The sequence below is a fragment of the Arvicanthis niloticus genome, chromosome 16 (assembly GCF_011762505.2).
Source record: "Arvicanthis niloticus isolate mArvNil1 chromosome 16, mArvNil1.pat.X, whole genome shotgun sequence".
Classification (NCBI taxonomy): Eukaryota; Metazoa; Chordata; class Mammalia; order Rodentia; family Muridae; genus Arvicanthis; species Arvicanthis niloticus.
In genome coordinates, this window is record NC_047673.1 from 62,199,094 (window position 1) to 62,226,775 (window position 27,682).

At 40.0% G+C, this 27,682-nt stretch overlaps 1 protein-coding gene across 2 annotated transcripts; it reads left to right on the plus strand.

Moving 5' to 3' along the window:
- Positions 1-27,682, plus strand: LOC117721954 (SLAM family member 5-like). Of its 2 annotated transcripts, none has more exons than XM_076914489.1 (6): positions 1-119; positions 10,293-10,628; positions 18,708-18,959; positions 19,326-19,442; positions 23,984-24,066; positions 25,366-27,682. In XM_076914489.1, exons 1-6 carry the CDS (start codon positions 74-76, stop codon positions 25,393-25,395), a joined length of 864 nt encoding a protein of 287 aa, XP_076770604.1. In that variant the 5' UTR covers positions 1-73; the 3' UTR covers positions 25,396-27,682. The 2 variants fall into 2 exon arrangements, with proteins under 2 accessions (XP_076770604.1, XP_076770603.1); XM_076914488.1 differs by having other exon boundaries at positions 25,573-27,682.

Sequence of the window (27,682 nt, forward strand, 5' to 3'; positions counted from 1 at the left end):
AGTCTCCGGAAACACCAAACTGAAGTGAAAGCAGCTACCAGATTTTCCCCTGAAGACTGGAGTCTGACTGGAGATGGATCAGCACCCTCTGTGGATCTGGTTCCTTTGCCTGCAAATCTGTGAGTTCTGACCGTTGCTAGGATTCAACTCCTACTATTTCATAACTTTTTAGAAATTATGCTCTGGAGAACAGGGACATCTGCCTTTGATCTAGTGTCAGCAGAACTTCCTGGGCTTCTGTTCATATTATACTCAAACTACTGAACTAGAGGAAGAACTTGAGACCCAAGCAATGTGCCTTACTGCATTAAACCAGTCTTCTTTCACTTGTCCCAGTTCCTGGCTATGCCTTCAACTCCTGTTCTCTCCTCTTCCTAAAGGCCTTTGAGCTGCTGCACTATTTCTTTGGGTTAAGTTTTTCATTTCCAGCATCATTTCAGCTTGATTTTTCCTCTTGTATTTTCATCTGTTTATTTAATTCTCTCGTCTTAACTGGTGACTGGTGTTATCTGCATAGGTCTGGGACATAGTAGGCACTTAATAAAAATTTGTTGGGTAGTTAATTAATTACTTAATTAATGCTCGTCACTGGAGTCACATAATGGAAAACACTAGCAAGTAGGCTAAGAACCCATGGGTTTTTTTTTTTTCTTTTCTTTTTTCCCCATTTGTTGAAAATAGAAACTTTTTCATACTATATGTCCTGGTTACAGCCCCCTCCCAACTCCTCCCAGTTCCTCTCCACCTTCCCTCCCCTCTAGATCAACTTCCTTTCTGTCCCTCATTAGAAAAGAACAGGCTTCTAAATAACAAACATGTAAAAACAAAATATAATATGATGAAACAAAAACCATCACACTGAGGCTGGACAATACAGTTCAATTAGAAGAAAAAGAGCCCAAGGGCAGACACAAGACCCATTCATTCACACACTCAGGAATTTCACAAAAATACTGCCCTAAAACATGGTACAGAGCCATGTCGGTGCTGTTTGCTGTTTCAGCCTGAGGTCATATGAGCCCTGATTATTTGACTCAGAGGGCCTTGTTACCTTGGTGTCCTCCACCATTCTGGCTCTTATACTCTTTCTGCCTCCTATTCCATGGGGCTCCCTAAGCTCTGAGAGGAACGATTTGATGGAGACATCTCATTTAGAGCTCTGTGTTCCTGGGACTCTCTCTCCACATAATGTCTGGCTGTGGATTTCTGTGTCTGTTCCCATCTGCTGCAGGAGAAAGCATCTCTGAGTATAGCGGAATATCATTAGGAGTCAGTTTGTTAATACTTTTTTTTTAAAGACCAGTAGTGTTGGGTTTTACCCCGGGTCTATGGACTATCTATTTAGTTGCTGGATCACCCCAGCAGTGTCAGGTATAGTCTCCATCTCATAAAGCAGGCCTTAAGTCAAGTGAGACATTGGTTGGTTACAGCCACAAGTTCTGTGCCACTGTTGCCCTGGCATATCTTGCATGCAGGACAGATTACAGATCAAAGGTTTTGTGGCCGGATTGGTGTTTACTTTCTCTTTTGGTAGTTTACAGAGTAAGCGTCCCACACCAGAGACACGAGAACATGTGGGTAAAGGCTCCATGAAGACACCAGCTCACCCTCTCTTTGGTTAATGAGTTGTGTGGGCGCTGTCCTTGGCAGTGGGGTCCCACTGTCCGTTTGCTGAGAGCAGCCCATTGTCTTAGCAACAGCCTGTGTCATTGGTGGATTTCCATGAGACTTTCTTGGCCAACAATTCAATGAAGTGCTACCCAGCCTTGCTACTGGAAACTTCTTTTAGTGACAAGAGATGGACAGTTGGGGCTCTATCTCCCCAATTATTAAGGGACCTCATTAGAATTTTCTTCATGTATTTTAGGAAATTTTCCACTGCATGGGCTTCCCTGTCATCCACACATGCCCCTCAATCCCAGGTTTCTCTCCCTACATTCTCTCCTTCAGCCCTATCTCCCCGCCTGTCCTTTCCCTCATGTTCCTGCTTCTTCCTGCCCTCAGTCCACCCATAAAATTTATTCTATCACCCCTTCCAGGGAGATCCAAGTGTCTCCCTTTTCCCTTCCTCTATACCTAACCTCTCTGGGTCTATGGAATGTAGGTTGGGAAACCTTTATTTAATGGCTAATGTCCACATACAAGTGAATACGTATCATATTTACCTTTCTGGGTTTGTGTTATTTCGGTCGGGATGATTACATTTTCTAGTTCCATCCATGTGCCTGAAAGTTTCATTCTTGGATATTGTGAGCTTTTGGGCTAATATCCACTTAACAGTGAGTGCATACCATGTGTGTTCTTCTGTGATTCGGCTACCTCACTCAGGATGATATTTTCTAGTTCCATCCATTTGCCTACGAATTTCATGAATTCATTGTTTTTAATAGGTGAGTAATACTCTACTGTGTAAATGTGCCACATTTTCTGTATCCATTCCTCTGTTGAAGGACATCTGGGTTCTTTCCAGCTTATGGCTATGATGAATAAGGTTGCTATGAACATAGTGGAGCATGTGTCCTTGTTCTATGTTGGAGTACCTTCTGGATATGTGCCCAGAAGTGGTATAGCTGAGTCCTCGGGTAATGCTATACACAATTTTCTGAGGAACAGCCAGATTGATTTCCAGTGTGGTTGTGTCAGTTCGCTCTCAAAACGCTCTTGCCTTATTTTGACTAATTATAAGTCTTCTTTCAGTGTTGCATACTCAAGCTATCTCTGTTAATCTTCCTGGGATCCCAGATATGGAGGGAGCTTCTAGCCACACTGTTAACTGTTGGATGGAGAACCAGAAAAAAAGATCGTTTGGCTGCTGTCCCACTCCCTCAAGAAAAAAAAACAAGAATAAGAAATACTTATTTAAAGACTCATGAAAAACAAAGTGTAGCAGTGATTGTTAAGCAACAATTCAACCCTCCTTGCTTCCTCTCTCTGTTACATCCTCCCCGGCCACTGCCCCTGACCACACCCCCAACCCCTCCCTCCTCACTCCAATGTCCCAATCATTTTTTTTTTCCTTCAGAGTGGTCTATGGTACTCCTTTAGTCCCTTCAACAATGTTTGTTTTTTGGGGGGTATTTATAAGTAAGTGTGTGCCATGCATAAGAGAGGTTGTGTGCATTGGGGGAGGGGTATATGCCTATGTGCATGCAGGTGCATATGCGTGCCTCTGCATTACGAGGTCAGAGGTCCATATACACTATCTTCCTTAATTGCTCTCCATCTTATTTTTTAAGACAGGTTCTCTAATTGAACCTGGAGTACACTCATTCAGCTAGGTTGGCTGGCCAATGAGCTTTCAGGAATCTGCCTGTCTCTTTGTCATCCCAAGCCTCTCATGATGCTGGAGATACTGATGTGTGCTAGAGATCTGAATTCAGGTCATCATGCTTACAAAGCAATTACTTGGCAGACTGGGTCATCCTGCAGCCTGTTACTCACTTTGTATTTAAGAAACAATACAGTGGTCAGGAAATGCCAGCCCACAGATGCTGGCTTAGTTATGAGGTCAGCGTAATCACCAGAGTTATTATAAAGCTGAGGGACCTGAGGCATGAAGGGGTTGCTAACTTCTCCCAGGACTGACAGCTAGTGTCCCATAAAAGCAGGAGTCACAGCCAGGAAGTCATGTTCTTTTTCTTTTCTTTTCTTTTCTTTTCTTTTCTTTTCTTTTCTTTTCTTTTCTTTTCTTTTCCTTTCTTTCTTTCTTTCTTTCTTCTTCTTTCTTTCTTTTTTTCTTTTTTTTTTTTTTTGAGACAGGGTTTCTCTGTGTAGCCGTGACTGTCCTGGAACTCACTTTGTAGACCAGGCTGGCCTCGAACTCAGAAATCCACCTGCCTCTGCCTCCCAAGTGCTGGGATTAAAGGCATGCACCACCACCACCTGGCCGGGAAGTCATGTTCTTAATCAAAAGGTCATGGTGACTTACAAAAAGACAGGCCAAGGATGACCTTCAATGCAAGACATCTTGAGGGTCTCTAATTTCTTTCCATTTAGTACATAAACTATGGAGATCTGTCACCTCATTTAATCCTCACAGTCTCTCAAAATGACAGGTCTGCTTAGTTTCCTTTGCTAGCTGGGACTGTGAGTCTTAGCTGGTTCAGGACATTCTTAGACACTTAACTAGAAGGCAATAGAGCCTTGCATGGAATGTTTCTTGGTCTGCAGTTTGAGGCACTGTTGCTAAATGAGAGTCCTATATGGATTTTCTTTTCAAACAGAGCAGATACTATGGTAGAATGAAGGTATAATTTGCTGACTGCTCCTTCTTATTAATCAATTTAAACTCTGAGCAAGACCCAGAGACCAATGAAAGGTTCTCTTCGGCCCCTCATTCTTAGTTTTGCAATTGGATTTTCTACCTTGTTTGTTCTGTTTCATTTTTCTATTTATAGAGTTGTTGTACCCATAGCAAGAGAAAATATTTGTGTTTATTCTATGGCCTAGCCCTAAGAAACACTTAAAAAAACCATCCGTGGGTTGTAGGAGAAACATCAGTGATAGAAACAAAGACTGCATTAAGTGGGGTGCATTCAGGGAGGGAGTCATGATAATAAATTAATATACATACTTAGAACTTTAGTAGTTGTGTCTGGCACAGAAAAGAAAAAGTAATGAGTGGGCTTCTTAGCACTGGTAGTCAGGTGTCAGAACACAGTCTGTGGATGAAGCTGTGTGAGGAGAGTTCTTAGTATTTGTGAGAAAACACCAAGAAAAAAGAGTCTTGTGACCTCAGCCCTCCAAAGCACAGGATTGTTCTTAGGATGTGCTTGTGTGCACCTCACAGGTGTTTGTACTCACAGTAGGTCTACTTCAGGTGTCCCATTGCCTTTGCTGTAGCCATTCAGCCATGCACAGGCATGAAGTTAGCTATTGTGTGAGACTTTAGTCTGCCTCATTTTTAGGCTCTGTTCTCCCGGGGCCCACTGGCTCTAGAGTAGTGACAGTCAGGATAACTCTTTTGATGGGACGATGTTGGTGACTATACCAACATAAGGTAAAGGAGTGTGGAGAATCTGGTGAGGAAAGAAAAGAGAGCACACAGATGCTCTGAGGTGAAGTGCCCATGGTCTATATAACCATCAGAGGAAGAGAAATAATGGGAAGAGAGTGACTGAGGTCTAATCTGGCAGGGCATGGATGATGGTGGTATGTGTGACAGGAGACTGTAGCTTCACAAGCCCCACGGAAATGGTATATGTTCTTCATAGACTCTAAGAAGATCCACAAGACATTTTCTTCTATCCAGTTAGAGACCTCCTAGCCCATCAAGTTCTCAAACTCAGATGATTTCCTGACACTTTTTTATTTGTTTATCCTTTTAAATTCTCTTTTCTAACCATCTCTGTCATCTGCTTCCAATAGCAGCTTTTGGAAACTACTTATTCATGGAATGTGTGTTTGTAAAGTCTACTTATAGACATGAAATATATCATCCAATGAAACACAGGTCACCATCTGATACATGGAATGACCTGTTGCTCCACAAGTACTCCAGCCTAAAGAAAAAAAGTTGGAAGGCTGCCTCTTACAGAGACTCTCTCCACTGTGCTCCGTCCATACTGATGTCATCCTGTGATCTCTGCTTCAGATTCCCTCTTCCTCAGAGCTTCCAAAAGATCACTGCAAACAGACACTTACCACATGTTGTAGTTTTAATGTGGCATATCTGACCAACCCATGAATTTCATATGATAAAGGCTTAGTTTTGACCTAATTGGCTTTGGGAAGTGATCCATTACAAGGGTTCTAACTTCACCAGTGGGTTAATCCTCTGATATATACAAAACCGGATGACCATATTAGGAAGTGATGGAAACTAGGAGATGTGGGTATAATCAGGAGACACAGATTAGTGACAGTTATGTCACAGAAAGGGAGACCTTGTTCCCAGACTTTGCTGTTCTTTCTCTGGTTACTGGGTACCATGAGGAGAAAAGCTAGCCTCTGTCACATGCTCCTTGCCATGGTGTTCCACCTTGCCACAGGCTTACAGCTGTGAAGCCAAGTGGCTATGAACAAAACTGGTCCTCCTTTGATTTGTGCTATAGCTTCTGCCACAGCAATGGAATCTAAACACACATCATTCAAACCTGCATCAGTGGTAGCCTTTTCTAGACTTTGTTTCTCCTTTAGAAGCATGGCCTGGTCTTCCTCTTCCCACTTATGGTCTGCTATATGGAAGTTGGGAAATAATGCTAGTCAGCTGATATAGTAGCTGTGAGACACTTCTCCTTACTTGCATCCTCAGGTTTCTGCAACTATTTTATCTGCTTTATCAATTACTTGTTAGTTTATAAGTCCGTGCCTCAATATTTTTTACATCAAAACGACTGAAACCACCATTTATATGTACCTCCACACATTGATAAGTGCTATTTTATCACACATTACTTGTTATCTATGTTTACAAATGAGGAATTAAGGATAATGAGATTTCAATAACTTTTTTCAAGACTATGCTGGTAGGTTCAAATACACTTGAATCTAACATATATACACATCATTGGGTTACATTCTATCAAGTTTGATCCTGGGCTTCTTATTCTTCAAAGATAGTCTCACCTTCTACATGACTGAAGTTATGAAGGCCATCAAGAATGATTATCTTTCACTTTATGTTTCCCTACACAACTTGTTTACTATGTTTTATGCACCTTCTATGTGCTCTGATAACAGTTCTATTGAACAGATATTTTCATGCTCCATATTGTAGGAAACTTAAAGGCTCATTAAATGAAATTAAAGTTAATTAATTAATTTAATTAAATCCAACTGGCTCAAATCCATTTCCCTTGCCCTGCCCCATTCAGAATAATCTGGATTCTGGTAGGATTGTCTCACAACTTCTCCAATCTCAAATATCATCAATATCATTCCCAAACACATATACGTTAGAGCTATTTCCAGCCTTTGACTCACTTGAGACTTCTGAATCATTATATCACAGATATTTTCTTCTTGAGACCATAGTAGGTTCCCTGTTGATAATGCTTATGACACTTGGTATTTGACACTTTGCTTTGTATGTTGTTTTGCTCATTCTTTTATTACCATGGACACTGCTCACAGGCTCAGCTCTGGACCTAAGCCTTACAGTTTCTGACTTGAATCTTTCTACATCACCAACCTCTCAGTACTTGGATTTCTCATCATAATTCCTAACACAGGAATTATAGCTAGCAGGTTCTGTTGCCACTCTCTACCATGTGACAATACCCCTAGACCATACTTTCTCCTTGGAAGGAAGGATGCTTACTTAGGTGGACCAATGTCATCTCAGATTCAATAGTTCTAGTACTAATCTTGTCTTTTCCCTTTGACATCTTTCTTGCATATCTATTTTGTACTATAATTTTCTACAGATACAGAGCGGAAACTAAAATCAAATAGCAACATGAATGAAGGTTATTAGGTGCCTATTTCCTCACTGTCCCTCCTTGCACTAGCTCTCAAACTAAGCCTTTCTTTCCTATTCCTATCATATCCTGCTTGGCTCATACCCTGATGACAACATTAGAGTCTTTAAGTTCTCTCTTTCTTCTTTACGACATATCTACTTTCTCTATTACCAAAGCTTCTTTTTCTTTCTATACAGGATTACTATATTAAAATTACCACCAACACATTGTTTTAATCTTAATCCATATAACTTTAGAAGATCCACCACATATAGATAGGATAAACTCAAATTTAAGACTGCCCCAAATCTGAGCCTAATTTATGTTTCTAGATCTTTCTCTGTCCATCTCTCTGTCTCTCTGTCTCTGTGTGTGTCTGTCTCTCTCTGTCTGTCTCTCACTGTCTCTCTGTCTCTCTGTCTCTCTGTCTCTGTCTCTCTGTCTTTCTCTCTCTCTCTCACACACACACACACACACCCTTCCCCCATAATGAAAATCTAGACTCATTTGACATCAAAGCTTGTAAAATTTGAATTCAGAACCCGAGGAATAAATTTCTTATCTCTCATTTCATATCACAAAGGAAAGTTTTATACATGTTTCTTATTTCCCCAACTTGGTATTAATTCCCCTGAGGCTCAAACGTGAGGCCTCATGCATGACATGCAAATCTTAGCCACCTTTCAAGATGTATTTGTGTCACACCCTATGTCCAGAATTGGATTTTGCTGAAGTTCCCTCCAGTGATAATATAACATTTGAGTCTCTGTAGCATGTAGAAAAATAAATATTGGAGTTGATTGATATAGAGATTTTCCTTCAAAACCAAACTGCTTTCAAAAGTAGATTAAAATCCACTAAGTAGAGGACTTAAAAGCATCTGGCTGAGCTGTATTTGAATTATCCCATAGAGAGACTCTAAGTGGGTCCAACATGGCCTCAGCATCAGTGATTGGTCATAGGGAAGGGCCATGCAATTTTGATCAATTGGTCATGATCAACACCAGGAATAATTTGCATTAATTTCACTTTGCCAGTTAACAAAGCACCTCTGCTCATGTTGTGTTCCATTATTTGCTGCTCAAGGAGTCCATGGGGCCAATGTTACAGCTGGCGTAGACTGAGGGAGGCTTTGTAACTCCAGTGAGTTTGCCCGGTGTGTGAGTAGATGTCCAGTCTGGAGTCTGTCTCGTGTGCTTTTCAGCTACATGCTGTAGTCTCTCAGCTACCTCTCTAGAACTTTCATGCCTTTAAACACAGCAGAGAATCCAGTTCACACCTACATCCGGCTCTGCTTTTTCTCAGAGAGGTCAGGGTTCTTGCAACGATATCAGCAGTGCAAAGAGCTGCGTGCAATACTTCCCCTGCAGCAACCTCGCCCACTCATAACCACTCTGCTCGATTGCTTTCTGATAGTCCAGCATTTCCTGAATGACTTTGCAGTGGGGAGTGGCATATAGCTGTGACACTGACACCACATTCAACCACTTGTGGCTGCACCACTGCTTCCATACCGAGAAGCTCTCATCCTTAGCAAATGGCCTCCACATTTGAGAAGTCAGTGACACAATATATGCGGGGATGATTAGTTCATGCGTGGTTGCCGGCATGGGATCCTGTTGGGCTGTGTTGCCGGTCCCGCGTGTCTTCTTCCCTGGGCAGCTCAGGGAGATGTGCCTCTGGAGAGAAGTAGATGTACGGGATTTTTGTACTGAGTTCACTCTTTGCGGCACTTGGCACTTTGGGGCCCCATCTGGCGTGGGGAGTTCTTACTCTGTCTGAAGTTCTGCGGGTGGCAGAGCTCCTGGATGGGGACCCCCGGACAAGAAGGCTTGGGGGGATCAACTGGTTTCAGACTCCTGGTCTCCCAGCTGCCGCTGGAATCCTCAGAAGAGTGTCCAACAGCTGAGAGGGGCGAGAGAGAAAGAGAGAGAGAGAGAGAGAGAGAGAGAGAGAGAGAGAGAGAGAGAGAGAGAGAGAGAGAGCTCTGTCAGCGCCCTGCATGGTGAGACTCTTGGTTCATCACTCATTTGGCTGGACTAAGGCTGTGGGATGATGAAGTATTGGGATGCTACTTTTTTGGTTTTGGTTTTTCCTGTGGTCTTCAAAAACTATGTTACACTTTTGCTTTCATCCTTGGGAGATAATGTCAAAAATCCTTTCAGGCTCTGGTGAAATTGTCCCCTAAATTGATGGGTTTGGGGCTCTTTCCTGATCACTTCTCTCTTTACAGCCTACATAGAGTGTTCGGCACACAATGGGTGTTTAACCATTTATTGAGTGAGTTAAGTACTAGAATTTACTCTGTAATATAAGGACTCTCTTGTAGCAACTTACAAAACGGGCTAAGTTCACACATTTATGAATGAACATATGTATTTATCCAGGAACAGTATTGTTTCAGAGAACAAAGCAGATTTACAACTAAATTTTGGTTGTCATAGCAGATTAAACATATTTAGAGTAAGCCAGGTGGTGGGACATGCATTTGATCCCACCACTTGGGAGCAAAGGCAGAAGGATCTCTGTGAATTCAAGGCTATCCTGGTCTTCAGAGCAAGTTCCAGAACAGCCAGGACTACACAAACAAACCCTGTCTCAAACCAACCCCCTACATAACCCCAGCCCCCCAAAAATACTTAGAATGAAAGAAAAAAATCCCAAGACACAGGATGAGTAGTGTCTGAGGAAGTTCCTCAATGATACTCAAAAAGAGAAGGGACACAGAACAGATCAACAATGTGATGGTTACTGTTTATATTTATATGGTTACTATTTATATTTATTTATATTTATATTTATTTATATTTATATTTTATTTATTTATATTTATATTATTTATATTTATATTACTGTTTATATTTATATGTTTTCTATTTATATCCTCAGGGTCTGAAGCAGCAGAAGGAGATTCAGACTCGATGGTGGTGAATGGGATTCTTGGGGAGTCAGTTACTTTCCCCTTAAAGATTCAAGAACCACAGAAAATTATTAACATTGCCTGGACTTCTCAATCATCTGTTGCTTTTGTAAAACCAGGACTCCAAGAACCTGAAATTACCATAACCCAGGTCATTTATAAAGGACGAATAGAAGTCAGAAGTCAGAACTATGACTTGGTCATTAGAGACCTGAGGATGGAAGATGCAGGAACTTACAAAGCAGACATCAATGAAGAGAACTATGAGAAATGCATCACCAAGACCTACCACCTTCATATCTATCGTAAGTTATGGGGGGACAGGGGGCTTGGATTTTCTTTTGCTTTGGAGATTTGTGATCTAAACCACACCCATATTTCTGCAAACAGTTTCCTAACTCTTTTTATCCTTGCAATTACATAGCACATCAGTACTTATAAAGATCTAACTTTAGATATGGCCTTCACTGACTTTAGCTGTATTTTGTTTTGTGGTCGAATTTGTCCTTTGTTCTTTATTTTATTTTTTTATTAAATTTAAACAATCAATTTGCAAGCATTATCCAGACAATCTAGTAAGATACCATATGCAAAGTGGTTTTTACAAAGCTTCTGGTTTTAAAATAATTACAGAATGCATGAGAAAATGCGAAGAACTATGAAAGCATGTGTTGTGTGCCCTTCATTCCCCTCTCCTCTGTTACACTAGATCCAAACACTGAGTCTCATTCCCAGTGCTATACTGAGTTTCTGGGGTGACCTTCACTCAGGATCTGCTGTCATGGCATTTAACTCTCACTCTATAGCTCAGATATTCCTTTCTAGCTTTTATGGAAAATTATTTCTCAAAAAATAAATTTTCCCATCTTGCCTATGATGAGTGTATCCAATAGTTGCTTTATTTCTGACAGGCCCATCTCACAGACTGCCTCTGGCTTCACAGATGCCTCTAAAAACAGTTTTGGTTACATCATATAGAACTCTAAGATCTTTCCATCTTCAGAGATATGCTTCAATTTCTTCCTTCAGAGACTTGAAGTTCTTGTCATACAGATCTTTCACTTACTTGGTTAGATTCACACCAAGGTATTTTATATTATTTGTGACTATTGTGAAGGGTTTCGTTTCCCTAATTTTTTTCTTAGCCTATTTATCCTTTGAGTAGAGGAAGACTACTGATTTGTTTGAATTAATTTTATATTCATCCACTTTGCAGAAGTTGTTTATCAGGTTTAGGAGTTCTCTGGTGGAAGTTTTGGGGTCACTTATGTATACTATCATATCATCTGCAAATAGTGATATTTTGACTTCTTCCTTTCCTATTTGTATCCCTTTGACTTCCTTTTGTTGTCTAATTGCTCTGGCTAGGACTTCCAGTACTATATTGAATAGGTAGGGAGAGAGGAGGCAGCCTTTTCTAGTCCCTGATTTTAGTGGGATTGCCTCAAGTTTCTCTTCATTTAATTTGATATTGGCTACCAGCTTTTTGTATATTTCTTTTACTATGTTTAGGTATGGGTCTTTAATATCTTATCTTTCCAGGACTTTTACCATGAAGAGATGTTGAATTTTGTCAAATGCTTTCTGAGCTTCTAGTGAGATGATCATGTGGTTTTTTCTTTGAGTTTGTTTATATAGTGGATTACATTGATGGATTTCTACATATTGAACCATTCCTGCATTCCTGGAATAAAGCCTACTTGATCATGATAGATGATTGGTTTGATGTGTTCTTGGCTTCGGTTTTTGAGAATTTTATTGAGTATTTTTGTATCAATATTCATAAGGAAGATTGGTCTGAAGTTCTCTTTCTTTGTTGGGTCTTTGTGTGGTTTAGGTATGAGCATAATTGTGGCTTCATAGAACGAATTGGGTAGTTTTCTTTCTGTTTCTATTTTGTGGAATAGTTTGAAGAGAATTGGTATTAGGTCTTCCTTGAAGGTCTGATAGAATTCTTCACTAAAACCATCTGGTCCTGGGCTTTTTTTGGTTAGGCGATTTTAATGACTACTGTTATTTCTTTATGGGTTATGGGACTGTTTAGATGCTTTATCTGATCCCAAGTTAACTTTGGTACCTGGTATCTGTCTAGAAAATTGTCCATTTCCATGTATATTTTTCAGTTTTGTTGAGTATAGGCTTTTTAGTAGGATTTGATGATTTATTAAATTTCCTCAGTTTCTCTTGTCATGTCTCCCTTTTCAGTTCAATTTTTATTAATTTGGATACAATACTTCAACAGTTCAGTTAAATTAGGTGACTTGCTGGCCATTTTGACCAAGAAGTGGATCGTCTGGATTCTACCTTCTTGTTATCCCCCTTAGAACAAGCTTGACCCTTCCACTCATGCCTCCATGATTCTGCCCACTTGTTATATAGACTTTCCCTTAATCGTACCCCAGCCTCATGCAAACATTTAGTGCCTGCCTGCTCAGCCCAGGCCTGCTTCTTCCTTTGGGACCATTCATAATGGGAAATGGATGTCACTCACATCACTAAGTTTGGGTACTTAAAATATGTTCATGTCTGCATAGATGCCTTTTTTATGTTTTTGCTGTAGCACAACCCAAAGAAAACCCCAAGATGTTTATTGCAACTATGAGAAAGGCTATGCTAGTCATGGGTGTCTGTTATGCCCTAAAACTGTCAATTGGCCAGCATAAGTTAGTTGCAAGGACCAAGGTATCTCTCACTGGAATGGAATTCCCCATAGCACTCAAAGCTATCATTAAGCATTCTTCTCTTAAGGAATAATTAGAGAGGGACATATAGGGAACTTGTCCCCAGGATAAGTTAATAAAATTATTAATTATAAATTTAAAAAATTTTGACAAATAGGGTCTCTCCCCATAATATAAACACTGAAAGGGGTCTATGCTGTAAAGAATAACTCCTTTCACTTGGTCTATTGGAGAAACCCTATAGATAACATCTGAAAGAGTCCAGCCCCTCTGCTAACCATGGGAAGAAGGTTTGTTTGTGTTTTTCCAGAAAGAGCAGATAAGCCCATTTTGGTTCCTGTCAAATCTATCAGACCCTAAAACAATGATGGTCCAGATGGAGCTGATGGAAGGAGCCACTGAAGGCAGCCTTGCAGAACCTCTAACTGAGTGAGTGAGTCAGATGAGGAAGAGGAGAGATGACTGCCAAACTCTACAGTGTCAACACCCTAATGGTCAAGACACCTCCAGCCAGTGACCTTCTATGAGCTTTAAGACTCCTATAAACTAGGTATCTCCAGAAGAACCAGAGACAGGACCATCTACCCTTTTTCTACTGATGTGTGTTATCATAACAGCTAATTCTGGGGTGCATGCTCAATGATTCCTTTGGGCTGCCATTAGGAATCTGCCCATTTTCTCCTTGTTAGTTGGGATTCCCAGTTGCCTATAATGGACAATGACAATCCAGCAATGGGAGAGAATCAATTCCCAATCAACTCTAAAGTAGCACTTCTGTTTAATGGGCCATTCAACCTGGCTCCAGGGATGGTGGGCTTTTATCTAACAGAAAATATATGCCCAAAGGATTTCATACTACTGATTCAAGTAGTAACCACGGACTTCTCCAATTGGGTCAAGGCCCATCAGGCAGGTGGTCTTTAATATGTTTTGCCTCCACTGTCCTCCAGTAGGGAACCTCAACAGACACTTAGCAATGGGTCTATGTCAGGAATAAATGGAACATTCACTGTCCCTCAAAATATCAAGGATCAACAGTTACCTGCCAAGTTGCTTCTCTTAGAAGTCTTTATTTTAGCATTCAAATAAAAACAGAAGGGAGACTGGGAGACCTGTGAGAGATGTGGAAGTCAACTTTGTGAAGGAAAGAGTAGAATAGAGAGCTAGGCACCACAGGCTCCTTCCTCGGAGTCTAATCTGCTGTATGAGACATTTGATCTAAGATGGCTCCTGGAACACCAGTGAGACAGCAAAAAAAGAACAGACCAGGGAAATGACTGTCTCTACCCTCAGTCTTCATGGAAGTCCTAACAGGTGATGATGCCCACGCACTCCTTCCAAATTACCTTATCAGGCAGGGTTTTTATTGGGGCAGGCTTTTCATTGGGGCAGAGTTTTCGTTGGGGATGGTGATGGTGTGGTGGGATATGATTGGCTAAAGATTCAGGGGCTCAGGATTCGTTCAAACACCACGTATAAACTTAGGCACTGAGCAGTAAATTCAGATCTGCACTCTGATGCTGATCTCTGGAGTCTGATTCCTGGGATTTGTTACATGACTCCATCGACTCTCATCCCCATCCTCAGTCCTGTTCCCACACTGTAGGATGAACATAGTAAATATTGATCATCCTACCAAAAGTAAATACAATCAATACAATACAAATCAAAATACAACAAAATACAAAATCAATACAATCCCTACCAAAACCAAACACAATTCTTTACAGATCTTGAAAGGATCTCGACTTCATGTGAAAAAAACAAAAACCCCAGGATAACTAGAACAATCCTAAATGATAAAAGAACTGTTGAAGGTCTCAGCATTCCTGATATCATGTTGTACCACAGAGTAAAACACCATAGTATTAGCATAAAAAACAAGTGCATTGATCAGTGGAATCAAAGTGAAGACCCACACATAAATCCACAGAGCTATGGATAAAGAAGCTAGAAATGCACACTGGAAAAAGACAGCAAAATTACTGGTCAAATTGATGTCTGCATGTAGAAGCATACAGATAGATCCATACTTATCACCCTGCACAAAACTCAAGCCCAAGTAGATCAAATCATAAATCATAAAATCAGATGCACTGAACTGATAGAAAAGAAAAGGGGGGCTAGCCTTGCATTCAGTAGCACAGGAGAAGACTTCTTGAACAGAACACCAACAGTATATACACTAAGATCAACAATTAATAAATGGGACCTCATGAAACTGAAAAGTTTCTGTAAAGCAAAGGACACTATCATTGAGACAGAGTGGGAGCCTACAGAATGGAAAAAGTTTTTTTTTAACTAACTCTACATCCAACAGAAGACTAATATCTAAAGTATGTAAAGAACTCAAAAAATTAGATATCAAAATCCTAAATAATCCAATTAAAAAATGGGGCACAGATCTAAACAGAATTTTCAATAGAAGAAACACAAATGGCTAAAAAACACTTAAACAAATGTTCACCATTCTTAGCATCAGGGAAATACAAACCAAAATTATTTTTAAAATTCTCCTTACACCTGTCAGAATGGCTGAAATCAATAACACAAGTGACAGTTCATGTTGGCAAGAATTTGGAATAAGGGAAACTCCCCTCCACTGTTGATTGGAGTATAAACTTATACAGCCACTATGATAATCAGTATGGTGGTTCCTCAGAAAATTGGGCATATACTCAAAGAGTGCTTTATATATGACAGAGACACTTGCACAACCATGTTCATTGCTACTCTATTATAGTAGCCAGAAACTAGAAACAACTTAGATGTTCCACAATAGTAGAATGAATGAAGAAAGTGTGGTGCATTTTTACAGTAAAGTATTACTCACCTGTTTAAAATATTACATCATGAAATTTAGAAGTAAATGGATTAAACTAGAACAAATCAATCTGAGTGATATTTACCCCCCCAAAAAACAAATATAGTATGTATTTGCTTATATAAAAATGATAACCAAGCTACAATCTGAAGAGCTAGAGAAGTTAGGTATGAAGAAAAGGACTAGAGAGGACACATAGATCTCCCTAGAAGGAGGAACTAGTATAAATTTTGTGGGTGGACTGGGAGTTGAAGAGACTGAAATTGGATGTGGCAGAGGAGGGGAGATGTGGTTGGAAGAATTCTTGGAGAATCAGCTAGAATTGAAGGGCATTTGAGGAGTGGTATAGAAACCTACTGCAGTGGAATCTTAAGCTATGTGAAGATGATCCTATGGAAGTCTCCAAATAATGAACAAGGTGGAGCACATTCTTCAAGGCTGCAACCTGAGTTTTTACTGAACTTCAGCCTACCTTATAATGAGATCTTTGGTTCAATTTTCCACAAGTTGAGCTCTTTGGCTGCTGGAGAGAAGGTTCTCTTGCAAGGCACACTATCTATTTTTGGACTGTTCATGTGCATCTAGAGTTGATCAATTTTACTACTAAGCTCATTGTTGCCCTTCACTATATTCTGAGATGCTAGAAGTTGGTTAATATTATCACAGCACTCATTCCTTATCCTTTGTCAATTTATCCAGACATGCTAAGAGAAACCAACCAGTACCATCAGTTTTCTCATTTTTCCACAAACTGTCAAAAGTTTTATATAAAGAGTCACAAATTCCATTGCCAATCACAATTGGTGAATTAGAGTAATCAAATGTATTTGTCTCCTTACATTCATAGTTAATGCCATGGGCGTTTAGTACAGTCAGAGCTCCCAGACAAGGCTTCAATAACTGGAAAAGCTTAAGTAATTGTAGGTGTTACCTAATTAGAAAATTCCAGATACTTAAAAGATTGATTCTTATACTTTGGTTGCTCAAGAACCACATCTGGTACCAAACTCTGTATTAGTCAGGGTTCTCTGGACTCTAGAGTCTAGAATAAGAAAGGATGAATCTCTCTGTATAGCAAGAGGATTTATTAGAATAACTGTTGTCCAGTTAAACAAACAATGGCTAGCTATGAATCTAAGAGTCCCTCAGTCCACAAGGCTGACTGACTGTGTCAGCTGGTCTTCAGTAGACACTGGGATCCCAAAGAAGTAGGCTCTACTGCCAGTGAGGGAATGGACTGGCAGCAAGGTGAGAGAAAGCAGATAGAAAGCAAAAGCTTCCTTCTTCCATGTCCTTACATAGGCCTCCAGCAAAACGAATGGGCCAGATGAAAGGTGTGTCTTTCTGCCTGAAGATCAGGATTAGAAGTAGATCTTCCTCCTTCAAATTAAGCAAAAAAATCCCTCAATGGTGTGCCCTCCGTTTTTGGATTCTAGGTTATTCCATATGTAGTCAAGTTGACAAACAAGAATAGCAATTACAGAGTGGAATTCTGTCTGTCTTAGTACTGTATGGGTGTGAAGAGACATCATGAGCAAGCCAACTCTTGTAAAGGAAAGCATTTAATTTGGGGTTTGCTTACAGTTTCAGAAGTCTAGTTCATTACAATCATGGCACAGAGCTTGATAGCATGCACCCAGCTGGAACAACAGCTGAGAGCTACAACCTGCTCAGCAGGCCAAGAAGCAGAGAGAAATTCTGGGCCTGGTTTGGGCTTTTTGAAGCCCACCCTCAGTGGCACACTTCCTCCAGCACAGCCACAACTCCTAATCCTAATTGAGGCCAACAGTTCTACTTCCTGGTGACTAAACATTCAAATGTATGAGCCTGTAGGAGCCATTTTCATTCAAACCACCACACTTTTGATGCTTATGATTTATAGATTTAGTCCCTTTTGGTTTTTTTGAATGGTTTTAGTAGGTATCCCAGACTGGCCTTAAATTCATAATCTTTCTGCCTCACTCTCCTGAATGCATAGATTACTGGCATTCATTTTCATGCTTAAATGAAACTTTCCTACTGAGGCAAAGTGATTTTTTTTACAAATACTGGATTAGTATAAGATTTTGCTTTATATTCACAGTGTAATGGCTACAAAGATGATACACTTTAGAGTTTCATCTGTTTTAGAAACCTTCCCTCCATCGCTTGTGCAAGTGTAGAGAATCAGTGACCAAAAGAATAAATCAAGCCCAAAGTTACAGCATCTCCAAATGTATGCAATGTAAGAAGTTCTGCTATGATGAAATTCCCCTCTGTACTCCTTTCAGCTCCTCCCTTCCCCTCCCCTCCAATCCCCTCTCCTCCCAGTCAGATCCACTCCCTTTTTGTCTCAGGATATATTGTATGAGAAAATAATCTATTTTGAATAAATGGAAAATGAAAAAATAGATATGTGTATAAGTATGTGTATATATGTATGTGTAGCAACAATTAATGAAAACAAAGGCCATAAGTTTGAAAAAAGAAGCATGGGGGGGGGCGGGTTGGAGTGAAGAAAGGGAGAAATGATGAAATTATATTACAATCTCAGCAAAGAAAAAAGCCCTTGATTACTTAATATGAGTGACAGAAAAATAAATAAATATAGAAAAACCATTAAAAAAAACAATTTTCTGCTTTGGCTGATGTTAAGATCCATAGGGTTGAAAGTACACATCATTACAAAGCATTAATGCAATAGATATAACTCACCACCGGCACATGGACCATAATAAAATATCAAAAATAATTTTAATATAATTTATTTGTTTTCATGACTTATTTAATGCTGCATTTCACATCTATTATACAAATTTCTGAAAAGCTAACAATGAATTTTCACAAGCTTTTATATGCTGGTTTCAGCTCACTATAGGCTCATATGTTTTCCCTCATAGGTCGCCTTCAAAAGCCAAAAATTACACAGAGTTTGATACTATCTTTGAACAATACCTGTAATGGCACACTGACATGCTCTGTGGAGAAAGAAGAAAAGAATGTGACATACAGTTGGAGTCCCTCTGGAGAGAAAAGCAATGTCCTTCGGATCTTCCACTCCCCCATGGACCAAAATCTGACTTACACATGTACAGTCCAGAACCCTGTCAGCAACAATTCTGACTCTGTCACTGTCTTGCAGTCATGTACAGGTAACCAGCTTCTTCCCTCCCCTCTGGAAAGCCCCAGAAATCACTGAGAGATGCTCCAAGGCTTAGCTTTTGGCTAGTCTTCACATGTGCATGCCTCCTTTATGATGAGTCTAGCCCTGGGTGTATCTCAACCCAAGCAACCTCCTGGGAGAAAGACCAAAACCTTCTTCTATGAAGGGTTAAGCATTCCCAGGTATTTTTGAGGAACCCTTGTATGACTCTTTGATTCAAATAGTAAATTGAAAATTTTTGGCACTCTCCAAAAGGGCATCCCATTTTGCCAGTGGCCCTGAGTGTGGACAAATGTTCACAGAATCGTGGGCCTGTCTCCTGATAGCCAATACTCACTACAGTTTCTATTTCCAGACACTCCAAGCTTCCATTCTCACCAGGCTGCATTGCCAAGGGGACTGGCCATGTTCTCTCTGCTTATTTTTATTCCGGTGTTGGCACTTCTGTTCCATTTGTACAAGAGAAGACGAGGTAGGACTGTCTTGGAAGTTAAAATGTGAGAATATGCCTTCTTTCTTCTAAGAAGTGATGTTTTATTTACCCAGAGTAGAGTGGAGAGTATCATTTCAGGAACTATGGTGGCAAGCCAAAGGAGCCAGTATAAAAGAATTTACCAGTCTAGAATAAATGCAAAAATAATGATTAATAAAGAAAAATGCTACAAGATAAAGAGATATGCAGCAGGCAGTCTCAGTGAGAGAATGCCCCATGAAAAATAGTTCTTTTCTAACAATTAAAGGAAACTATTTGGTTTTATCTTCCATGACATTTGTATGTGGTCCATATCTGGACATTTCACTATTTTGTAAAGTAGTAAATTCAACAGTGTAAGCCATCTTTCTTGGTACTAGACATTTGAACTAATAATAAGATGTCATAACACACTGGGGTCAAGTCCCAAGTGGCCAGGTTCACATTGTTTAAGGGTAAGACTTTCTATATTTGAGGGAGGGAACCTTTTTGTCTCTGCATTTTTACAAATTAATGTTATTTTTCATAAAAAATATGCACATATGCACACCTACATGCCTGAAATGACCAGAAAAAAGGCATCAGATCCCCTGAAGCTAGAGTTTCAGGCAGTTGTGAGCCACCCAATGTGGGTACTGAGGACAAAACTTACGTCCTCTGGGAGATCAGGAGGATCTTGAACAGCTGAGCTGTCTCTCCAGCTCTGTGCTTACCCCTTACCGTATAAATCAACAAACTCAAATCATTAACAAGAGAAGAAATTCTCTCTGTGTGTCTCTGTGTCTCTGTCTCTCTGTCTGTCTCTCCTTCTCTCTCTCTCTCTCTCTCTCTCTTTCTCTCTCTCTCTCTCTCTCTCTCCCTTCCTCTGTCCCTCCCTCCCTTCCTCTCTTCCTCTTTCTCCTAGAGATTCTTTAGAGCTGATTCGGATAAGGGGCATTGGTTGGGATTTCTTACCAGTCATATGATCATAGAACCATATGTCATAAGGGAAAAAATGGGGTCTGATATGGCATTTTAGAGAAGAAAATGGCAAAAAGTTAAAGGACAGATTCATCACTCATTGGCTAAGAAGTTCTCATTGTGAAGTCAGGTAACCTTGATGGTAATGGTTGATACTCTTGAGAGGATACCTTAAGGAGTTTAATGGCTTCTAATCTGAAGGATATCAATTATACCAGGAAACTAAAAAACAAGGGCCAGAAAGAATGGGAGTTATGTTGGTGAGCTCTTCCAGGAAAGGTATTAGTTGGAAAAATCAGACCTATGTGTTCTACCAAAGAAATCATGTCTCAGAGCCTGGCTCACTCTGTTCATCTAATCTAAGAATATACATATGTATGTATGTATCTATGTATGTATCTATGTATGTAAATATATATCTATCTGTCATCTTTCTACTTATCTATGTATTTGTCTATCCATTTATTATCTACCTGGTTGTCTATCTGTGTATCAATACTGGTTATTAAGAACTTGGAGAGCTGTGTCTCATAAAGTGAGGAATCTCATAAAGTCTAGGATCTCTGCTCTACTTTTTTAATAATTTTGAGTAATATCTAGAGAGGTTTGATATACATGTGTATCCAAATGGTGCAAAGGTCTTTCTCCTAGCCACCTTGTGAAGGGGAAAGATGCTCTCTAAAAGAGGAAGAATGGCTTTTCATTGATCACTGAATTCCCTACATGAAGTTCTTAACACTGCTTGAGGGAGAGAACAGACCTGGATAAGAAAAGACTGTGGTTGGAGAGAGCTCCACATGTAGGAGGGAGGTAAAACTTAAAGTGGAGGAAGGAGCAGAATTGCTAGATGGGCTGACTGGGGAGCAAGGGCTTAAGTGCAGCAAAGGGAGGGTGATGATCAAAGATTGAGTGTTGGAACACAGTCCAAGAATGGGGTTGTGTGAGGAGAATTCTCAGTGCTTGTAAGAAAATTCCAAGAGAACAAGACAATTGTCTTGTTACTTCAGTTTCTTCAAAACATGGAATTGTCCTTGGAATATGCTTTTGTGCTCGTCCCAGATGTATCAGATGGGACTGAGTTTACTAGCTCATTCATTACAACTGGATATTGCTATTTGTTTATATGTCTCTATGAAAACATGTTTTGCCACATGTGGCTTGTCCTTGTCTCTGTGCACTTTACTCAAGTGACTCTACTTAATCCTCAGAGTATAAATTGTCTGATGCTCTAAATAAAGTTGGCTATTGCATGAGATTTCAGACTGCCTCATTATTAGGCTCCTTTCTCCCAAGTCCCACCACATCTAGAGTGGTAAATTGTTAAAATTAGAGGAGATGTGCTAGGTTGAGATAAACTAGTAAGGCACATACAACATTCCTGTTGTAGCTTGAGGCACTGCAATGTGGTTATAAAGATTTAAATATAAAAGATCAATGTCCTTACCTAAATTATGACAAAAGAGACCTAGTTTTAAGATCCAGTTTTATAGCTCAATGTGCAATGAGATGATTAATGTTCTTAATCTAGGAATAAATACAAGGGCCAAGTTTTACCACAAAGTAAAATGAGGGGCTATAATTATTTTGATCATTTGGGATTCAAATTTGTACCACTTCTTCAGAATACATGCCAGAGCTAAGTCAGAGGGAATAGTGGACATTTAACCCATCACATCCGTCCTATGAGAGGTGAAGTTTTTAACTAGAATGCATCAGTACTCTTGTGTCAAGACATGATCATACTGCACTGGCTGAATGAATATATACTTGTAAGAAAAGGTGTTGGTTGAGAATAGAGACTCTCAGGTTGAAGAGATGATGGCTCAGCCTTACAATGGCTAAGACTACAACCAAAAATATAAAGGCACAGAGACTCTCCAGATGCATGGCAGTTAAATCCAGTTTCACTCAAGAGACAAACCTATCCAGCTGGTGAAGCCAAACTAACATTGAAAGTAAATTTTACAATCCCAAACTTACTTTGGTTTTGTCCTGAAGAAAAGGAAGGGATTCTCCATCTAGGATAAAACTAGATAACCTATGGTTCTCTTGGATCAGAAAGTATTGCCAGGGGCCAAAAAAATCATAGGCAAAACCAACATTGACCACTCACTCTGCTGTCAGCTGCTCTGGAGAGCAGCAGCACCGATTGGATGAGGAACAAGAATGAGAGAGGAGAGGAAAGAGGATGACCTCACTATATTTGCAGATTTACCATGGACAAGGTGCTGTTGCCAACTGCACTATACTTTGAGATTGAGGCAGCCCTTCATTCTTACCAACTATAGCGTGGCCTGTTCTCTATCCACAATCCTCACATCCTACAAAACTATACCCTTTGTGTATTTATTACTTTTCTCATTGCTGTAGAACAACACATATAGAGATAAAATTACATCTTGACTGTTATTTGGCCAGTTAGTCTAGCACTGAAGGTTTCATTTTTCTCAGCTATAAGATACACATGATACTAAGGCTTAATGCATAAAGTTATTAAGTAGATTACACACATTCAGTAGTAAGCCTTAAACACAGCAGTAGGTAAATGTTAGCACATGTGTGTAAATTTGCAGGCCTGAGTATTGTATTGAGGGTGTCATTCTATGGGAAAGGGTTTGTGACATGCATCATAACTCAAGTGGACTCGCACATTGAAAATATCATAGTCCCTCAGGCATGTTCTCCAAGTTCATTCAAGAAAACATCTGTCTTCCTCTCATAAGCAAACGAGTAAGATGGAGAAACAGACAGAGTGAGATAGAGAGAGAGACAGAGACTGAGAGATGTAGACACACTAGTCTTTGCAACAACAAATGAAATTGAGAGCAATTTGGGTCCCTCACCAAATCTGGGGTAGAGACTTACACAAGACTAGCTCTGAAATGATGAAGTCTATGATAATCTTGGGTTAGATCCACTATTTGTAGGTTGTTTTGTGTTCTGTAAGAAGAAGGCACAAAATTCTGCCTGTTACTTTTGAACTTGACCTTAAAACATTATGTTAATACTAAAGAAAAAGAATGTGTTAAGATTAACACTTCATCTAGCCTAAAATAATTTTACAGCAAAAATCTATAAATTCTTTCTTTGTTTTTCGGGGAACTTCTGTGGAACCCGGCACACAATAGGAACTTAATAAATACTTAACTGTTTCATGAATGCTTGTGGTTATAGTCAGGTATGCACTACAATAGTAAAGCCCTAAGTATAATCAGAATCAATCAAATTAAAAAACTGAGACACTGACATAAGTCTACTAACCATGCAAAATCACCAATGCCAGAGCAAACTTTGCATTTCATACAGGGGCTAGAAAGATTCTCTTTAGGCTAAACTGGGCCTCAGGAATAAAAAAGAATCCCCAATGTGCTTTAGGTGAGACTTGAATAAGATGTGCCCTATCACATGTGTAATCCTTGGGATGGAAAGGGTATCTGAGTATACAAACATCCTTTTCCACAGGGTACGGGCCATTTAACCTGCAGATTTTATTTCTTTATCACAGAAAGACAAAATATGACTAGGCAATCTCTAAAAAACCATTTACCTTTCATAGACTATGGTTATTTGTTTATTTGTAGCAGATGGAGTCTCAAAGAAAACAGTATACTCTGAACTTTTAAGAAGAGAGTCCAGCATCTATAATGTAATCCTTCAGTCCAAGGTAAGCTGAGCCTATTCATAAATATACCCTACTACTAGGACCACTAAAACAGGAGTCTTGGGCAACAATTGCCCTCTGTTGGCCATTGTATAGAAAGAAGCTACAGAAGAGAATTTGGATAGACCAACAAAGAAACACCATGCTAAGGAAAGGACTCCCATGAAAACAAAAACAAAACATAGTGTACCGTCGTCTCCTTATGGCAGTGTCCATGGTATAAGGAGTTTCACATGCAGGTCTAGCTGTGGGTTAGAAGTGGTGTGTGTTGAAGAAGAGCTCCCTGGAGAGATCAAACAATGACAGAGTCCTTGTTGTGAGATGAGAAATGCCAAGTGGGCAAAACCATTGCTAAGGTTGTTCCAAGGACAGAAGGAAAGATGGACAGCCTTGAACTACACTAGCTGGTCTAGCAGCAGCTCGTTTTATCAGACTCTTAACCACTCTGTCCCACACCTTCTGCCTTTTGTCTGCTTTCCTCTGGTTCATGTGCATCAAAGACCATCTTGTGTCTACACAGCCTGCTTCCTTGGAGTCAGAAGGACTGAAAGGAGACACTTGGAGTTTTCCAGTTTTCTGACACTGTTTTGGAACTGATGGAGATGTTGTTAGAGATTAGTATAACTCACAAAACACTAAACTCACTTTAAGCAAGACTCAGTCTAAACTACACAGAACCCTTCTCTTAGCTCCTACAGTCCTTTTGCTACAAGGCTGTGTCTAACTACCACCCACTTGTCTTTATTGTTACCTTAACCTAATCCAGATTTGGATGGAACAAGAGCTGATTCCTGAAAAACAGGCAACACAGTAAAGTTGTATCAGGCATGGGTGATGGAGAGGATGGAATTAGGAAGAGTTAGAGTTGGTCTTCTGTAGTCTCACTGAGAAGAAACTCTTTTCCAGGTGCTGTCCTATAAGTATGAGCCCGTGACCACCATTTATTCCTCAGTACAGCTTTCTGAGAAAGTAAATCCTGTGTGGCCTTTTCATCTTTCTTTTTCCATTTGTTTTACCCACCTGCTATATCCCAGCCATCAGTATTTAATTGAAAGTCTAAGTATCCTTGAGTCAATGGGAAAGTTGCTCACAGCATCTTAAGTACTAGATTATGTGAAACGCTAGTAGTGACTAGTCCCCAGCAGTCATTTGACTCTATGAGGAGATGAGAATGGAATTATTGGGAAACAGAAAGAGCTCAGGTTGAACTAGAAATGAATACTGCATCCTGGATGTTGGTTGAAGTCTAACAGTCAAGACCAGTTTCAAACACCCTTACTCCTTTTTACTTATCTCTTCCAGGTTAAGAAGCACCCTAGGGCTCCCAAATGAGGTTGCTGAGCAGAAGTAAAGGATTCATCTAAAGAAATGACCTTTCTACCTCACATGTCCTCAAGCATAGGAGAAATCTAAGACATCACCCTGTGCCATTTTCCTGACTCCCCTGTACCAGCATTCCCAGCTGTTCCTTTCAGCTAATATGTCTTCATATTTCCTTCTCTTACACAGATGGGGAAAACCAACATGAAGGAGGAAAGACTGCCCAAGACTTTGGGTAATGAAATTGTTGTCTAGGTGAGCAGTCAGTGTTCTCCCTCTGGAAACTGAGCTACAACCACTGTGAGGGCAGGTGTCCTGAAGACCTAGGCCTTCTCTGGTTACCCATTTACTGGAACATTGCAAATCACCACATTCCATCTAAAAGCAGAGCAGGAAACCTTCTATTGTTGGGTATTCCTTGTATCCATGTGAGCTTATAAACACTCCCTAACTCATCAAATCATTTGAAAAAATTTTCACTAACAGGGCATATAAAAATTGATTTTTGACACAAAGGATGAAATCATGAAAGTTGTTCACCTCTATAGAAGGCTGAAGATGGATGGAAGATTCTTATGTCAATATGTAACATCACTGTCCAACAGCTGTGGGAAGTAACCAATCAATATTGTGAATACCTGTAACACACCATGGCATACCAGCTACATTCTCTGTGGAGATTCAGCATGTGTAAGGAACCCTGATGTGACGCCTACACCAGTTGTACCTTAAATAACTTAGGAATGGCCTCTTTAGGGTATATATTATCCTTTATTTGGATGCATGCCATGTCCAGCCAAGTGTAGGCTACAAGGAAACCCCTATTCATTCCTCAGCTAAAGAACCATCACACAGGACACAACTACCACTCTTAGCCCAAATACAGATGGCCATGCTTCTTGGAAAGATGTGGGTTGTGGCCCTAATCCAAGTAGACACATTCTCTTAGTGTGGCACTAAAATATGTTCTTTCTGTATAGACTAGAGTACTAGAGATCTTTGAGAAGCCTTACAGGCTTTCCTTTCTGGCCAAGCTTTCCTTCCTTATGTTTTACTTCAGTCAGCCTCAGCAGGAAGACACACCATGCCTAAGAGACTCACTCTTTAAAAAGAATTGGCCAGAACAGATTGATGCTATTTATCCTATTCAAATTACTGGAAGGAGCTTCAACATTTAAGGGTAAGGAGACAGCTTGAGTGTCATGCCAAGTACCATTAGATTCAGGTTAATTCTACAATTTACAGTGGTAGTCATTATAATTAGGAAGAAGTTTAATGACACATTAGGTGTATTTGGCATAATTCTATCACCTCTCAGGATATTTTAACGATACATAGGGAACTCATGAATTTCAAGAATGCTGCTCTATTGAGCATTGATGCAGTAGACACTGCAGATAAAATTACTCATGGCCTTGAGGTCAGTATTTCTATTTTCTCAAGCTTCAAAAATGGCATATATAGCTTGATCATGCTAGCCCTTTTTGGCCTGGTAATACTTTTATTCCTGACCATTATGTTAAAGCTTTTATTCAACAACATTAACATATTGGCAGCCAAGTACATGGCTTGAACCTGAAAATGGACCCCCCCCCCAGACAGTTATTAAGTTAACAGGCTGGCAAGCCAAGGAAGGGTAAGATTCTATACAGAGTCTTACCAGCCTAAGACAGAAGTGCACTGCTTTATATAATACATATTTCATGATGGGTAAGGAAGGCATTCTTCTCAGAATGACCTAAGACAGACTCAGCCGTGTTAATGAAATAAAAAAAAGGGAGGAGGCAGAGAGCTTTTGGGGCTGCTCGGCAAGAATCTGACATGGGCCAAGGACAAGGAAATGGGCTTCAGGCAGGAATCTGACATTAATCAAGAACAAAGCAGTAATTTCAGGTAGGAATCTAGATCTTGGGCTAAAAAAAAGTAATATCAGGCGGGCACCTAAATATTAGGCTAGAACAAAGAAGTAATTTCAGACAGGAATCTAAATTTTAGGTTAGAACAAGGAAGTAGGCTTTAGACATGAAAATGACCTTGGGCTAGGATAGGGAAGTAGGCTCAGATTTTTTGGTCATCCTGATAAGCCCTCAGAAACAGTGATCACAGGAGTGTTCAAGTAATTGGGTTTAATGCCTTGCTTTTTCTTTGACTATTTGTGTTTATTGTATTGCTTGTTCCTTGAATATTTGCATCTATTGTATTGCTAGACCTTCAACCTAGAACTGACCTTAATACATGCATGTAATCAAAATGGTACAAAAGCATAAAGGAGGAGGGGGGATAGGATAGGGGGCTCTAG

Bases quoted from the DNA above. Each gene is read 5' to 3' on its own strand.
- LOC117721954 (XM_076914488.1), top strand. From the start codon at position 74: ATGGATCAGCACCCTCTGTGGATCTGGTTCCTTTGCCTGCAAATCT. The intron at 120-10,292 runs GTGAGTTCTGAC...TTATATCCTCAG, and splicing joins GTTCCTTTGCCTGCAAATCT to GGTCTGAAGCAGCAGAAGGA. The intron at 19,443-23,983 runs GTAGGACTGTCT...GTTTATTTGTAG, and splicing joins TTTGTACAAGAGAAGACGAG to CAGATGGAGTCTCAAAGAAA.